The sequence below is a fragment of the Chionomys nivalis genome, chromosome 4 (genome assembly GCF_950005125.1).
Source record: "Chionomys nivalis chromosome 4, mChiNiv1.1, whole genome shotgun sequence".
Classification (NCBI taxonomy): domain Eukaryota; kingdom Metazoa; phylum Chordata; class Mammalia; order Rodentia; family Cricetidae; genus Chionomys; species Chionomys nivalis.
Window position 1 is genome coordinate 57,191,528 of NC_080089.1, and position 16,732 is coordinate 57,208,259.

General features: G+C 50.6%; 2 protein-coding genes across 3 annotated transcripts in view; one reads left to right on the forward strand and one right to left on the reverse strand.

Moving 5' to 3' along the window:
• Window positions 1-16,732, reverse strand: part of Ccdc33 (coiled-coil domain containing 33) — a 96,672-nt gene that overhangs the window by 62,298 nt on the left and 17,642 nt on the right. The window contains 1 exon segment of the mRNA XM_057768685.1: window positions 14,123-14,286. Coding sequence (XP_057624668.1) covers window positions 14,123-14,286 — 164 coding nt within the window.
• Stra6 (signaling receptor and transporter of retinol STRA6) overlaps window positions 1-16,732 on the forward strand; it is an 89,221-nt gene that overhangs the window by 20,102 nt on the left and 52,387 nt on the right. The window lies entirely within an intron of this gene.

Sequence of the window (16,732 nt, forward strand, 5' to 3'; positions counted from 1 at the left end):
GGCAGGAGCCGGGGTTCTCTGCAGCTCAGTGCAGCCCATGGGTGCAGGAGATGAATAGCCTGATATCCAGGGTCATTAAACGGCTCAAGGAAAGAGTTAATATCCTTGTGTTGTATCAGGCTGTAAATGGTGCTGCTGCACGGATGAGCAGTCCCTGACCCAGCCTGTAGGAGGGGAGCTACACCACACACCCAGCAGAGGAGGTCTGGTGCATCCCTCTCTGTCGTCCCTTTGCCCTGTCTCTGTGATCATGGCTGACTGAGGGGTGCCACATGAGCTCTTCCTGCCATTCTGCACTTCTGTCCTCTCTCTTGATAGCTGCACCTGCAAAGCCAGAGACCAGAGTGCTCACGGGCTTTGCCACCAGCCTGCCACACCAATGTAAATGCAGAAACACCTCGGCCTCCCGCACTGGGACTCTGTACCCTGACAGAGGCAGAGGAAGACAGCACAGCAGTCGTGGAAATGTCGGTGCACTGAGGACATGCAGGAAGGCAGGCAGGCCCTCCTACAAGCCACATGTCACACACCTGCTCCCACACTGGTTCATCTCTGGGGGCCTCTTAGGGATTTTCAAGTGACTCCATGTGTAGGAAAATACAAAACCAAGGGTGTGAGAATGACAGCGACAGGTCTGAGATCGGAACCCGTGACCCGTGCCTTGAGAGCCCGTCTTCCCCGTCCAGCTCCTGTCCTCTCCTCCTCCATCCAAGCTCAAGGGATTTTGCAGGAACAAGTCAGATGTTAAAAGATGGGGGAAGTTAGACAGAGCTTTCCCTTAGGACCACAAAGAGTTAAGTCTCCTCAGCCTAACTAAGAGGTGGTCCGGGTAGGTGAGTGAGATGGAGGGAAGAGGGGAGGGAGGCCCAGGGGAGAGGGTGGGGGGCGGAGGAGGAAGCTTTTAGCAGGTGGGGGAGTCTGTCAGGGTAATGGCTTTTCCTGGCACAGCTGACGGACTCCTTTGGCCCTTGAGGAGAATCTAGAACTGGAGCTGGGGGTGGGGAGAGCGCTGTGATTCTTTCCAGAATGGACCAGTTGACTCCTGACTCCCAGTACAACCTCAGGAGCCCGAGGCCCTCTCTAAGACCTACATCCCTTTCGGTTGTCTACAAGGCTAGGATTCCTCTCTCACTATCTCTGCTATCTCCGAAGGCCTGCCCTTGCTAAATAGCCCAGCGGCTGCAGTTGGGGGCTAGAGGAACCGGCGCCTCTTTTCTCAGTGCTCAGACCTAGTTCAGACTCAGCAGGAAGGGTCTGGGGTCGGGAGTAGAAGAGGGGTGCACCTTGTGTCCCAAACTCCTCCCCAGGGTACAAGAGGAGCGTGTCTGACAAACTCCAGGCCTGAAGTTCCCAACCCAGCATGGTGTGAGGGGCCAAACTCAAGCACAGCTGTGTGTGGGAGGGAATGAGAAGTGTCTTGCTTTTTGGTTTTTCCTTCAAGGTCATGACTAAGGGAAAACGCAGTGCCTGCTTCCCGCGATCTACTGCTGGGGGATGGAGATGTGGAAAATGAACAGACATGGATGGAGGCAGAGGGAGCATGCACACCCCACACCTCCATACCCCTAGCCAGAGAGAGAGAGAGAGAGAGACCTATATTTTTGCACATGCACATTGGTTCAGTTTGTGTGACTCACACATTCTTTCCCCCGCACCCTGGTGTGTGTATGTGCATGCGTGTGCATGTATGTATGAGTATGCTCACGTATATAAAGGCTAGAAGTTGACTATAGGTATCTTCCTCTATCTCTCTATTTTTTGAGATGGGATCTCTCAGAAAAGATTTGGCTGGACTAGCTGGCCAACAAGGCCCAGATATCCTCTCGTCTCTCTACCCCAGAACTGCGGTTACAGGTAGCATGGCTTTTGACATGGGTACTGGAGATGGATCTGAACTCAGATCCACAGGCTTGCTCAGCTTGCTGACTGAACCATCTCTCCGGTGCCCCTTCACCCTCTTCATCCCTGTCCTTACTTTCCTGGCTATCTGCAACCCTCCAGCTGCCTCTGCTGTCTTCTAGTCCCATCTGAACCTGGTCTCCCCCATTTGCCCCACAGCCCTTTGGGCCTCCTTGTCCTTTTAGAACTTCAAAGCAAACTGCACAGTGGGCCTGTCTTATCCTCAGTGCCAATCCCAGGACAGCCCACCAGGAGAGCAGAGCAAAGGGAAGGGCCCAATTCATTCTGTTCTGATTGCTGAAGTCCTAGAGAGCTCTTAGTGGGATGAGTAGGGCCAAAGCCATGTGCCCAGAAACACTGGGAAGGAAGCCTTCAAGCAGGCACTGGGGAGGATGAACAAAGGACAAGGTCTTTAGCTGGCATGGCAGAAAAAAGGTCCTGCTAGTATTTAGAGTGGTCCACTCTGACTCCATTGATGGCTTTCCTGGAGAACCTAGAGGAAGGTGGGAAGACAGGTTCACACTAGGTGTCCTTGAGGTCAACTGCCAGGTGTGTGGCTGGGTGGGCCTGACTATCTTGAGAAGATCAGGAAACCACTGTACCCCACCCTGCCACCCACAGCCTCCTTGAAGTCAGGCCCTGAGCCAAGGATACCTGGTTCCCTATCTTCTAGGAGGCAAGTGGCAGCCAGACTCCCAGGCCTCAAGTCTACCTTCCTCCTGGAGGGCACTTGGCAGCCTGAAGCCCTCTCCTGCAGGTCAATCTTCCGCAACAGAGGTAGGAGCTACTGAGCTAGCCTCTACAGTGTGGGTCAATGGTTGCATCCCTGTCTCTGGGGTTATCTACCATGGCTAGCAAGGGAAGGTGTCTGGAGGAGACAGGGATCACAGAGATGTTTCCAGAAAGAGGACCCTTTCCATGGGGAAGGCTTGCAAACTTGGAGGAGGTCAGGAACTGGCTTACGGCAAGTCTCAGGTGGGGCAGGATTGAACAGTCAGGCTTCTGGGCCTCCTGAGTGAGTCCTTTCTGGAGTTTTCTTTATTCCAGGCCCACCTTCAGGGTCCTCTGAGGCCACATAAAGGAAGGGAAAGAGCTGATTCCTGTGGCCTTGGCTAAGCCACGTGGAACTGCTGGACAAGCTGCTGTGCCCTGGGAGGAGAGGGGCTGACCTGAGGCGGGGAGAATCCCACTCAAAGCCCCTCTCATCCCTCTCTCATTTCAGACCCAGCCCAACAGTCAAACCCCATCTCAATAATCCCTCCTCTGGCTCCGGTGCTGTTCAAGTCCTTATAGGCTAAGCAGAGTCTGTCACATGGGCCATAAATGGAACTGTTATTGTATGCAGAGTGAAGGGCTCTCAGCCCAGTTTCATTGATTAATTACAGACTAATGAACCGTCACTAATTGCTGATGGTATTACAAGGCACCTGGTGGGCCTCATGCTGGCTAGTCTTTGTCAACTTGACATAAACTTCGACATACTTGGGAAGAGGGAATCTCACTTGAGGAATCTCCTGCATCAGACTGCTCTATGGAGCACTTTCTTGATTGCTGATGTAGGAGGGCCCCGCCCACTGTGGACGGTGTCATCCTCCGGCGGGAGGGCCTGGACTACAGCAGAAATGTAGCTGAGCAAGTAAGAGAAGGCAAGCCAGTAAGAAACATTCTTCCATGGGGTTCTGCTTCAGCACCCGTCTTGAGTTCCTGCTTTGGCTTCCCTCCTGATGGACTGCAACCTGTAAGCTGAAATAAACCCTTTCTTTCCCAAGCTGCCTTTGCTCACGGTGTTGACAGCAACATGGAAGCAAACTAGGCGAGCCTTCCTCCACAGGAAAGCTGACTCTGAAGCAAGGAGGTATAAGCTGAGGTCAGGGATCCCCTACCAACCAGAAACTAACTCTGCCATCTATAGGAAGGGCCTTAGCTTTGGAAACAGAAAGAAAATCTGGTTAAGCCAAAATTCTTTAAAGTTTAGGCTGGGTGTGGTGGTGCATCCCTGTGGTTCCTCACTTGGGAGGAGAGATTACCATAAGTTTGAGGCCAGCCTGGTCTACATAGCAAGTTCTAGGCCACTCAGGGTTCTATAGTAAGACCATCATTTTAAAAAGCCAAAAAAAAAAAAAAACCCAGAATGAGACTTTGACTCTCCTCCTCATCCCTGTCCACTTCAGCTGTTCTCAGAGGAATCGTTCATGGCGGTGGGGATGCCATCCCTTCTCTGAACTCAGTCAGCTGGGTGGATCTTCCAATATGGTTCAAGAGGGAACTGTGATCCTCGGAACACAATGGCTGGTGTAAACTTAAAGTCAACCTTGTATACTAGGTATTGTCAGACCTTCTCCTGGAAAGGGGATTTCCCTGTTTCCCAAAGATGGTCTCCGAGGCTGGGGACAGCACTGGGCCAAAGACAACATGCTTCTTGCCTCACCTGCAAGTCTCAGGGGCATCTATCCTGGGTCTTTATTGGTGAGGCTTTCAGAAGCCACCTTCTTAAGCTAGGAAGTCACCAAAATCCTGTGGGGGCAAATGACAGTTCCTGTGACAAGCTGCGGGTCTGAGTGAGACAACTTTAGAAGGTCTCATGTCTTGAGAGATTCTCAACACATCAGTCATTGACAATCCTCTCTTCTAGCATCCCCTTGCCTCTGTAAGCAGGGGACCCAGGCCAGACACTGGGGTGAACTTCCCAGCCTCAGAGTTCTTCCTGAACGTTCAGATTTATTTTCCTAGTTCTGAGGTCTGGGGTATCGCCTTGCTTGAATGCTGGGGACTGAGGTCTGGGCTATCTCCTTGCCTGAATGCTGGGTACTGAAGTCTGGGGCATCGTTTGGGGACTGGAAGACTGTGGACAGAGGACAAAGGAGTGGGGCTGGTGTTACCTTACCAACTCCTTCCTCCCATGTACATTACTGACTTCAAGAGTAGGGACCTGACTGGCTATGTCAGGTGCTCATATCTAATGTCCCAGTCTTGGCCAGTGGGTCCCAACTTAGTGTGAATGAGGACAAGGGATGGTGGTGGAAAGGCCCATGGGGGTAGCTCCTTTCCTGAAGCTGTGCTGGGCACCCTTGGCTCAGAGGCTGGAACCCTGCCTGTACTGCATCAACTCCTAGCTCTGCCCTGGAAGCAGAAGGCAAGCTCAGATTCCAAGGGCTGTCCCAGTGGACTAGCCTTAAAGATGGCGGAAGTAAAGCCTGGCTATAGGATCTCTTTAGGGGTCCAGCCCAGATCCTAGCCTCTCTGTTACCACAGGGCCTCATAGCTGGGTCTTGGCTCTATTTTTGCTGGGCACCTCCGGGTTCCCAGCCACAGTTCTGAGCTAGTTTTTGGATCAAATTCCTCCAATACCTTCACAGCACCCAGAGGGCTGTCCTCGGGGTCTCAAGATGCCTGGGGAGACTGGGTCACATCCGCCTGTCCCTCGCCCTCTTAGCCCCCTTCCTGTGGGAACAGGAGAGGAATTCTACCCTTTATCCTCTCCAGAGATAAACCCCACAGCTTTCTGAGGATGCCGCTGGTGCCACTGAAGGCCAGGGAGGTGGACTGGGGTTCCGGTGCAGAGCTCTACATCTGAGTCCTGGTCCTGGTTCCACTGCTGTAGATCCAGACTTGTTCCTTAAACACTTCCTCCACTAGCCATGCCCTGTAGTTAACGGCACCAGATGGGGTGAGGTGGCTCTGTCCATTCAAAGGGCTGAGGAGAGGGCTGGATCCAGGGCTTCTGGGGCTTTCACAGTGCAGTGTGAGGGTGCCTGGGTCGGAAGAGGCTCTGAGGAGAGAAGGGGTGTATAGAACAGGCCACAGTGGAGCCTGAAGCAGTATTTGCAGGTGTGGGGACTAGCAATAGCTGGAGGCGGGGAAGGGAAACTGGCCATCCTGGAAATGGGAAAAAGGGAGGCCTCAAGAAGAGACAATGCCCGCTCACACAAGGGACAGTGCCAGGGGAAGTCACCCTCCTGGGAGACCACCAGCCCACAAAGCTGGATGTGGCATTAAGTCTGAGATGAGTGCGTGGGGGGGCGGGGATCTAAAGGGACCGCTGTAGATTCTAGCTGACCAAGTTTGGCCTGCATTGCAAACTCTGGGTTTCATACAGAAATCTAGATTTCAACACAGTGTAGACAAACCCCAGTTTCTCCAAATCAGAAATCTCCAAATCAGAACAACCCAGCAGTTGTTCGGGTGTGGGGGGGTGCTCTGAGGGAGCCAGGGCCCTTGGCTTTGCCAGGCTCTGCTACACCCTATGACATCACACACCAATGACCTCAGGATTATGTCACAGGTCTGGCCCTGAAGGGGCAGACTTTGGAATTGTTAGTGAAGCCCCTTCTGAGGGAAGCTGTGTGACTGGGTGGAGAGTGTCACACACAGGGAAGAGGCAAGGACAGGTGGAGCTCTTAACAAAGTTAAGAAGGAAGCCCAAGCTCCCAGCTGCCCATGGTGTCTGGGGAGGGAGTAGCCCAGTAGGCATTCTGCACATGCTCAGTAAGAAGCTGTGGAGCCTAGGCATCCGTGCCCCATGGACTCCAGAAAGAGCTCTCTCTGCCCTGCTCCTTGCCCTCTCCCCAAGCACGCTTGCTTCTGTTGGGCAGCATTGCCCTCCAGGCTGATTCTCAGGAGTCTGGTGTCCTGGAGAGAGTCCTACCGTCAGGGGCTGAATGAATGTTCAATTCAGGAGACCTCAGGGGCCTTGTGCTGGGCTGGTGGGGGAACATCTGGAAAGAATGCTCCTAACTACAGTCTGGCTGGGGTGGGGTGTCCCAGGCCAGCCCTACTTTATCCACAGCCACCAGCTGTGTTTACAGTCCTGGGACATAGGGAGGTTCTTACAGAACAAAAATTTGGAGGCTGTGAGCCTCGGAAGTGAAACCATATGGAGAGCAGGTGTGGACAGGAAATTAGGCTAGAGGGCTGGGGCCTTACAGGATGATGGAGTCCCAGGGCCCACCCAGGATCTACTCCCTAGCCTTGTCTCTCTCCCCAGGGGCCTCCTTCTGGGAGACAAGGAGCCTTGATCTCTTCTAGAGTCAGAGGTCAGATGGGAATTGGTACCTTTGTCTGCTTCACTCTACGGCCTGACTGTCTCCTCAGCCCAGTCCCTCACTGTTCAGGGCTTCAGCCTTCTTGGCTACTTTGAGGGGACAATGTCACTTCCCTCCCAGGGCCCCGTGGTTAGGAATGTATAGGGAACTGGATTGTTGGTGTGCTTAAAACAGGACAAAGTTACTCATGAGGTCTGCTTTCTTCCTGGGACTGTCCCTCAAATATGGTCAGTATTAGTGTTAGTTTTGCTAAGTTCAACTCTAGAGTAGCCGAGGCAGAGGTCACCTATGAGTCATCCTGGACTTCTAACTTCTCTGCTCAGATTCTTGCCCTCTGTGACCCATTGGCCAATGCAGGGCAGGTAGGTTCAGAGCACAGGCTGGGTCTCCAGGCTGGTCTCTGCATCTCTTTGGAAGACTGTTGGGGCCTTAATGCAAACATTCCTCTTTCAGGAGAGGAAACTACTCCATAAAAGATCAGTTCAGCCAGGAGGTAGAAAGGACTTTGGATTTTAGAATCCTGCGTCTTCGCTTGGGGACCCATCCACTGTGAGACCACAAGGGTCCTAGAAACACCTTGAGCTGTAAGATGAGGCCTGAAGCCTACACACTCTCTGGGCGCATTCACCTTAAACATGCAGTTCTTAATTCTCCGCTTGCTGGGACCTCTACTGTCTTCTTCCAATGTCCTTTCCAAGTAGTCACAAGGGTTGGGACCATCTGTGACCAAGATCAGGCTCAGTGTGGACCAGGTCAAGGCTCACGCCTGGCTATGGCTGACTAGCCCCGACTGGTTTCTCACCCTCAGCTCAACTCAGCGAAGCCAGGCCTGGACCTCCCAGGCTGGCTTTGCCCCACTCATTAGCTCAGGGCAGCAGGCAGCCAAGGCAGCAGCTGCCAGCACTGGCAGTCCTTCCCCAGCCCTTGGCCAGGAGTCAGAATTCACAGGCCATCTCCTGGTGCTCCCCCATCCGGCCCACTGGGGTACCCCCACCTGTCCTGACATTGCCTTCCCAGTCCATGCTGGACTGTGACTGACAGGTCTCTCTGTGCCAGGCTGGGAGATAGGTCCTGGACACTGGACAAGTTAGGAGAGACCTGGAGCCTGGCACAGGTCCAGCAGACCTGGGTGTGGAGTCTGCCTTGTGCAATACAGCGAGGGCTCTAAAGAACAGACAGTTTCCCAGGCAAGAGAGAAAGCCAGCCTACCAGGCCTGTACCAACATGGAGGCCAGCATTCATATCCTGGTCCATGGAAAGGTTGAGACTTTGAAGACCAGGGACTAAAAAGCAGGGGCAGTGGGCCAGACTCTGGGTCTTCCTGACACCAGTTTGACTTCTTTCTACTACCCTGCACCTTTTGTATGGCGGGTTTCATGTGCCCAGCCTGAGTGCTGACTGAGGAGTCCTTACCCTGTGTTTTGCGCTGGACCTGCCAGCATCACCCATTGCCTGGTTCTACCATCCTCAGGGCTCTTCAAACACTCCCACATGAGGCATTCGGGCATGAAGAGGTGAAGTAACTTTCCCAAAGTCACACAGCAAGTGAGAACAGTGTCACATACAGACACATACATACATATACACAAACAGCAATTACTAGCTTCCAGCACCCTACATCACATGGGTTTTGTAATGGGGAAAGAACAGTAAGCAAAAGAGACCTGGTGGTTGCTCTTAGAATCAGTAAAACCTGATAAACAGAAAGTAACTAATCATACAAAGGCAGAGCTGTATCACCGTGGAAGTCTATAGTACTGTGGAGGTAGGCAATGGGGGAAAGCTGGCCTGGGAGATCAGGGGTCTCTTTTTGGAGGTGAGGTTAGAAGAGAAATACAAAGGCTTGGGGTGTAAGGGAACAGGGTAAGGACTGGAGAATGCTTATTATGGCTGGGGCAATGATAGAAAGGGGGAGTCCTGCTGCTGGGAACCTGAAAGAGCCAACTAGTGAAGATTCAGCCATACTGGGCCTGGAGTTCTCTTCATCCTGGGAACAGTAAGGAGCCATGGGGTCACTTTGGTACTCTGATGCCACAGCAGCAAAGGAAAACCTCCCTTAGAAGGAACTTGGCAAATGAGCAAGATTAGATGTACCTAGAACAGGTGAGAAAACATAGTGGCCTGTTGGGTGGTGGAGAGACATGACCAAATTCAAGAGATAAGGGGAGGGGCTTTGGTGCTCTAAGACATAGATAGATTGGATGGGCCAAGATGGGATTCCTGATGCCCACGAGCACGAGATAGCATGGAGAATATCAGAAATGTGCAGCCTTGGAGGAAACAAGGTGGGCCAACACTTAATGCTATGTAGGAGGCAGGTGGAGCAAGGCCACAGAGGAAGTGTGAGTAGGGTATCTTGGAAGCCAAGAGAAGAAAGGGCTCGAAGGACAGTGAGTGGTCACCAGGGACTAGTGTGTAGTGGCATTTCATTTGTCATTTCATTTGTATTTTAATAAAGTTTGTCTGAAGATCAGAGAGTAAAACAGCCTCACTGGTCAGCCTTGCAGACCAGGCAGTGGTAACACACACCTTTAATCCCAGTAGCCATACTAGTTTCCATAGAAACCAGGCAGTACATCCCTTTAGTCCCAGGGGTACACACCTTTAATCCCAGAACTAGAGATGATTATAAAATGGGAGGAGATAGCTCTCAGACAGTCTCATTCTGAGATTCCTGGAGGCAGGATCTCTATTTCTGACTGAAGTCAAGGTAAGAGTCAGTGGCTGCTTTGTTTTTCAGATATTCAGGTTGAACCCCAATATTAATCATGCAACCCTAGTACTACTGGACGACCACACAGATGAGATGTCCCTTGGATGTAGTTGAGGTAATGTGCCCGCAAGGAACTAAAGATAAAATTGTTGCCATGGGGTAGGATTGGAGGGTGACTTGAATAGAAACTTGCAGAACCAAAGACTAAGCCACTGAACCTGGTTGGTTAGATAGCTGTGGTAACTGGACTGGCTGTGACTAATGTCTACAGAGGGGTGAAGTGGCCTGAACCCTTGGCAGCTCCCACTACTGAAGCAGATGAGTAAGTAGTTTGGGGCTCCGTGTTCCACCCAGTACCTCAACTATAAATCTGCCTACTGGAAGAGCAATAAAGCCAAAGAAGACAGAAGTCTCAGATAAGGACCCAGAGTCCCCACCCTTACCTGAGGTGGGCCAACATGGATAGGCAGAACTCAGTAAGCCAAGCTGGATGACTAGACACAAGACATCAGAAAGCAGGGTAAAAATGCTCGGAGTGGAAGTTATATATGGAGTAAGAATACATATATTCACTGACCTAATTGGAGTATAATTGGAAAGTAAAAATAATGTGTATTAGAAAAGTATAGTAGGATTTGACATACTTACCTATTATGAATGATACCATGTAATCAAGCTAACACACCCACCCCTTCACAGTTATCCTTTTGTGTGTATGTGGTGGGAGAGCCAAACACTCACCACATTAAAAGTCTACAACACAATATTAACTGCAGTTGCCGTACTGTAGAGTAGATTCCCAAATGTATTCACCTTGTAGGTAGATGTTCGGACTCGTTGACATCTCCCTGTTTTCTCCATCCCTAGATCCTGGCACCATCCCTTCTACTCTTTGTTTTGTGAATTCAACAAGATTCCACATTAAAAGAAATAATGTGGTATTTGTCTTTATATGTCTGGCTTCTTTAACTTAACGTTATGTCTTCCGTGTTAGAGGAAGTTACACATGACACGTGTATGTATATGCATATGTGTGTGTGTGTGCTATTTCCCCAATCATTGATGGAGAGATGTTTAAGTTTATTCCATCTCTTCGTGTGATGAAGCTTTAATACAGGAATGCAGACATTGCTTCACGATACTGACTTCATTTCCTTTGGATATGTATACAGAGGTGGGATTGATCTATACTATTCCTATTTTTAATGTCTGAGGAGCATCCATGGTGTTTTCCACTGTATGAATCTGCATTTCTAGCCATAGTGTAGAGCAATTTCCTCCCTTCCACATTCTCACCAATATTTGCAATTTTATTGCATTTAATTAATTAACCAATTAATTTTGTTTATCTGAGTGTTCATGGGGTGGAGTGGCACATGGGCCATGGTGTCTGTGTGGTCAGAGAATCACTTGTGGGAATCGGTTCTCTCTTATATGTGGGTTCCAGGGTTGAACTCCAATTGTCACACTTGGTGACAAACACTTTTACCTTCTGAGTCATCCCAAGTGCCCCAATTCTGGTGGCTACGTCTTTCTGATAACAACCCACTTAACGGGTATGTATGGGATGGCCTTCAGGTCCCGACTTGGACATCTGAGGTGATAAGCAGTGCTGAGCACCTTTTCCTGTCGCCTGTCACCCAGTTATCTGCACTTATTTAAGAGAGTCTCGTGCAGCATGGGCTAGTTTTGAGTTCACTGCATAGCCAAGGATGATGGCCTTGAACTTCTGATCTTCCCCAGTGGCCAAGTGCTGACAAGCTAAGTTTGGCTGGGGATCAAACCCAGGGTGTGGCATATGTTAGGCAAACACTCTACCTTGGAGCTATACTTCTAGGCTCCTCTGCCTGTTATTGCTTTGGTTTTTGTTGTTGTTGTTTTGAGATGGGGCCTCACTTTGTGTCCCTGGCTGTTCTGGAGCTCACTTTATAGACCAGACTGTCCTAAACTCCCTGAGATCTACTGGCCTCTGCCTCTTTGTATCTGGGATCAAAAGTGTGTGCTGCCTTAGCAGGGCCCTTTTTCAAAATCCAGTTGGTTTTCTGGTACTGGAGGGTGTAGCTCTCCATACGCTCTGGGCGTCGGCTCCTCATTAGATGTGTGGTGTGCACGTGTTTTAGCCCATTCTGCTTCTTCAAGTCAGTGGAGGTTTTCCTTTGCTGCACGGAGCTTTTCAGCTTCTTGTCACCCACTTGTTTATTTTGCTTTCATTGCTTATACTTTTGATGTCAAATTAAAAAAAAAAAATCATTGCCAAGACCAATGTAAGGATCCTAGGGGAAACTGTTTACTTCTAAATGTTAACAGTTTCAGATTTTACATTCAAATGTTTATAATTAAAAAAACACACACATTGAAATATCCATATGAGAAAAGACTTTAGTGGACTTTCTTATTGCATACTTTGTTGTTCTATATTGTAATCATTTCTGGGAAGACATCAAACTCTTCCTGGGGTTTAGGGCCCAACTCTAGAGCCTTGGGAGTTCTTGTTCCTCCCTCTGAGAGTCCTACCTGGGGCTGGGGGTTAGCACTGAAAGCCAGCTCTAGGTCCTGGCAGCTGGGCCTTCATTCCCAGAAGCCCTCCCTTCTTCTTTTCATTTGCATCTCATTAGCACCACTCGGAGCTGCTGGCAGCTCAGCCTGGAGCTCTGGGACCAGGCTGGAGCCTGGCACAGGCCCTGCTCCCGTCATGAAAAAGGAAGCAGGGATGCATGCCTCCCACTTTTTACACTGCATGCTGTGCTGGTGGGTCAGAGGAACCAGGATGTTCTCAGCTCTTCACACTCCTATCAAGGCTCATGTCCCCTAGACTTCCCTCCCTTGCATGTTCCTATGGCAACAGGGTGATGGGGCAGGGGTCTTGGAGCAACACAGCCATCCAGCTACCCTCCCCTCCACAGCCCAGGCTGGATTGGTGACAAGCAGGGCCTCAATCTCCTGAGATGATCAGTGATAATTGGTTTATGGAAATAGCTGAGAAGCTGAGGGACATTTCCCAATAGAAACCAACCTCCGCCAAGCAGCTTTCCACCACCTGTCCCTTCCCCGGTTAAGAAATGGGGGAGGGGAGGGCAAGAAGCTGGGCTGGGGCTAGTGGGGTTTTTCTGGCCCAACCAGGCAAGAGCTTCTTCACCTGTTGTTCTTCAGCACAGCCTCTGTACCTCGTGGGAGAGGGTGTGGGAGAAGGGCTACTTGTCATCTTAGCCAAGTTTTGCATCCTAGGTCCATTAGTCTGTGATCATTTTGGGTGCACGGCTGGAGAAATGGAGAATAAGACCTGAGATCTGCAAGAAGCCTCCGTTCTGGGGACAGACTAGAGACACACGTGTGTTGCCGTTGCTAGGGGATCTACCCTGGTAGATCTGACTGCCTGGAGGAGGAGGCGGGAAGAATGCTTTGAAGGTGAAGATTCAGTGTTGTGTGCAGGAGGGCTGGGGCAGGCATTCTCCAAAGGGACTGAGCAGTGGGTGGGAAGTGCCTGGTGCAGGCAGGAGTGCAGGCAGGGGTGCAGGCAGGGAGGTGTCAGGTAGAACTGTGGGAGATTGCAGAAGCCAGAAAGCCCCCAATCTAGCACAGTACTCATGTCCCTCCAGAGGGAAAGCTGGCTGGCTATGGTGTTGCCTTATGTGCTCTTTGAGGAGAAATGAGGCTTCTGAGGTGGGCAGCAGACATGGCATGGCAGGCTAAACAAGGATGCACTGAGAGAGAGAGAGAGAGAGAGAGAGAAATGCTTTAAAGGATGAGAAGTCCCATGGCAGAAATGAGAAGCAAGGGCCCACAGAGGTGCCTGCAAGCAGCATAACCTCATGGGACCCCTAAAAGCCAGGAGAGGCAGACCCCAAGTCTTTCTGTGGTAGGAGAATAAGGAAGGACCTCAGAAAGCTGCATAAAGATTGAAGCCGCCAAAGAGCCCTTTAGTAAAGAAACACTGGAAGCCATTCCCTACCCAGGCTTCATGTAACAAACAGGACTCCAGGAAAAAGCCTGTTCCATACATGATGGGATGTAAATGACCAGTGGAAGGTAACGAGTCCATGCTGAGTTTTTCTGTGATTGCCTTTCCAGCTCTCGAACACATTCCCATTCTTAGGAGTGCTGTTTCTATTGTATGTACCCTTTGGTTTTTTTTTTTTGTTTGTTTTTTTCTTTTTCCTTAAGACAAATTTCAGATGTCCTGGAACTCAGATCTGTGATTATAGCGGTTCCCCTGACCATCCACGTCCAACACTGAGCCCAGCATAGGCACCACAGACAAGGACCTTGTCCTGGGGAGGTCAGGCCCTGCTCATTCCTGGCAGCAATTACCACACAGCAGGGAACAGGACAGGCTTCTCATTTGTACAGCCTTAGTATGATACCTCTGGGTACCACAGTCCCTTCAGGAGTTCAGCTTCCAGACATTCATCAGCTGGTTTCTGTTTCCAGACCCAACCCTACCTCTAACCCTGCTTCCCCAGCCACTTACACCATCACATAGGGCCTTGGGTCAGAGCCATCCTTGCTGGCAGGAAGGTCAGTAGCTCCGTGCAGAGTGACCACAACAGTCTCCTTATTACAGGGAGCCAGGTAGCTGGTGTCAGGGTCTAGGTCCGGGGAGGTATCCAGGGGCTCCACTGGTTCTCCAGGAATCTGTAGGGAGAGCCAGGGCTAAGCACACGCATCTGACGGAAAACTCCCTACCATCACCCATAACCTCTACCAAGCATTTGGAAGCTTTTGACATTATAATTTTGGCTAAGGAACCATGCATTTAATTACAAAACAAACAAAACATTAGGAAGAAATTTTATAAACCCTGCCGATGGTGGTACACACGTATAATCCCAGTCCTCAAGAGGCAGAGGCAGGAGGACCAAAAGGATCAGAAGTTCAGGAGCATCTTTAGCTACTCTAGTTTGAGGCTAGCCTGGGTTACATGAGACCTTGTTGCCAAAGAACAAGTGCATCAGTTGGTTCACCCTTTGCTGTGTCAGCCCGATGACCCACGGCGGAGTTCAGAAACCCCTGGGGAAGAGAAAACTGACTCGACAATGGTTTCCTTCTGATCTCCACATGCACCTGCTGTCACACACACATACACACACATACACACACACTCACACGATAAAATAAAAATAATAAAATTGAAAAATACAAGTTTTAGGTTTTAAGTAAGTCTATGCTATGATTTTGTGTTGAGCTGTGTTCACCAAGACTCCTGGCTGCAAGAGGCTGGATATAGGTTGTAGTCTGGAGGCTGGATAGGTATGACTGTCTATTCCTTCCAGTACCTTCTCCCCTCTGTAGCATTATCCTGCTTCCTGAACCACAGAACAGTGCCCATGAAGCCATTTTTCTCCCTACCTTTGCCTCATACACTGTCTATCCTTTGGGGTCTCTCTTGCTTCTTCCCTAGCCTTTGGTATGCCCCTGTTGCAGGCACAGCCTCCTTTAAGCTTCTGCGGGTACCTCTGTCTGTAACTCCTCAATGCCACCTGCTCCTCAGGTCCTAGCGTCTCATGTACATTCTATGGGACAATGAGGGCTGGGACCAGACAGAAACCTCTTGCCTCCTAGCACGGGAAAAGGAAACAGCATGGCTTAGCTCTGGGAACATTTGTGAAGGCTGCTTAACTTGATTCTCAGGGCCATGGCACTGCATGGGTGACCCCAACAGGAGTCACAACTCCGTTATTCATCCCTAGTTGGCCCTCACACCCCAGCCTTTGTCCTGGTATTCCCTTTGCCTGGGCGGCTCTTTCCAGAAGACTCCAAGCCCACATCCCCTGCCACGTCCCTCTCTTGCTGCAGGCTGCAGTCCCTATCTAACAAGTTGTCTCATTAGGAGGTGAGAACAGGGCTTCCCAGCCTTAGACACGCCAGTTCTGCAGACTCCTCCTTCTGCCTATGACTGAGGACTGAACTCCCTCCCTCCCCCAACAGGACCCAGCAGGGCCTGTCACCATCTGCAGAGGTGTTGATGAGAGTTGCCCATCCCTCTGCATAGTAAGGGAGGGTGGAAGGGAGGTACCCGCCCCCTGCACGGTAAGGGTAGGTGTAAGGGAGGGGAGCCCTGCTAGTTGGAGCATTCATTCACAGACCAGGGCCTCCCCTAAGTCAGAGGACTTCCTTCTAGCACACTGTTCTCACTGTGTGCCCTGCCACAGTGAGGTCACCCAGCCCATTTGCTTTCCTGTGTTCTGATGGAGGAGTGACAGCGGCTGGAAAGCCAAGAGACCTGGGTCATAGCACCTCTGTCCCTTCTGAGATGCTCCCTCTCAGAGCCAGTTTCCCTGCACACCAGTGGGAATGTCCAGAATGATTTGTAATTTGACTTTTCTAGGGCTTGGTGTGTCTGAGTTCCGTGAAGTTAGGCTAGGAGAGCTGAGCGATGTCCTTGGCACTGCCAGATGAACATCCTTGCTGCTATGAGGACACAAGCCTGCCATGGGCACCCTGGGGCCACAGAAGTGAAGGCCCCTCCACATGACAGTTATCTATGGGTTTCCATGAATCCTTGGCAGCCCTGGAGGCCAGCAGGAGGCCTCTGCCAGCTCCAGGGATTTGAGTATCTTCTTTCCCCGTCTCCTCCATGGGGCCCTCTCAGGACAGCCTTCCTGGAAACAGTGGTCACAGAAACACTGCTTGTGCTTCACGTGTGTGCTTGAGGCCAGCTGCTAGGCAGGCACCTCCTGATGAGGCCTGAAGGCATGCAGCCCATGCATGCTGGGCCTAGGGCCTGGGAGCCTGGGCCCAAGGTATGGCCTGTAGGGGGCAGACGCGTGATGAGCCTGGACTGCCCCTTCCCTTTGCCTCTTTCCTACCTTATGATGTCCTGACCTTGCATCAGGACCAATGTGATCTGCCTGTCTCTGCCCTGGTTACACTGAAGAATTTGTGGAGGAATATAACTATATGTATAATATATATAACTATATATATATTATTACCTAATATAACCATATATATATATATTATAACCTAATATAGGTCATATATATAGTTATATGGTGAGGAGGAATTGTGGGTTAAGATGCTGACCCTGGGCAGAGAATCTTTCTCCATGTGAGCAGAACTCCATGGTGGAAAGTACAAA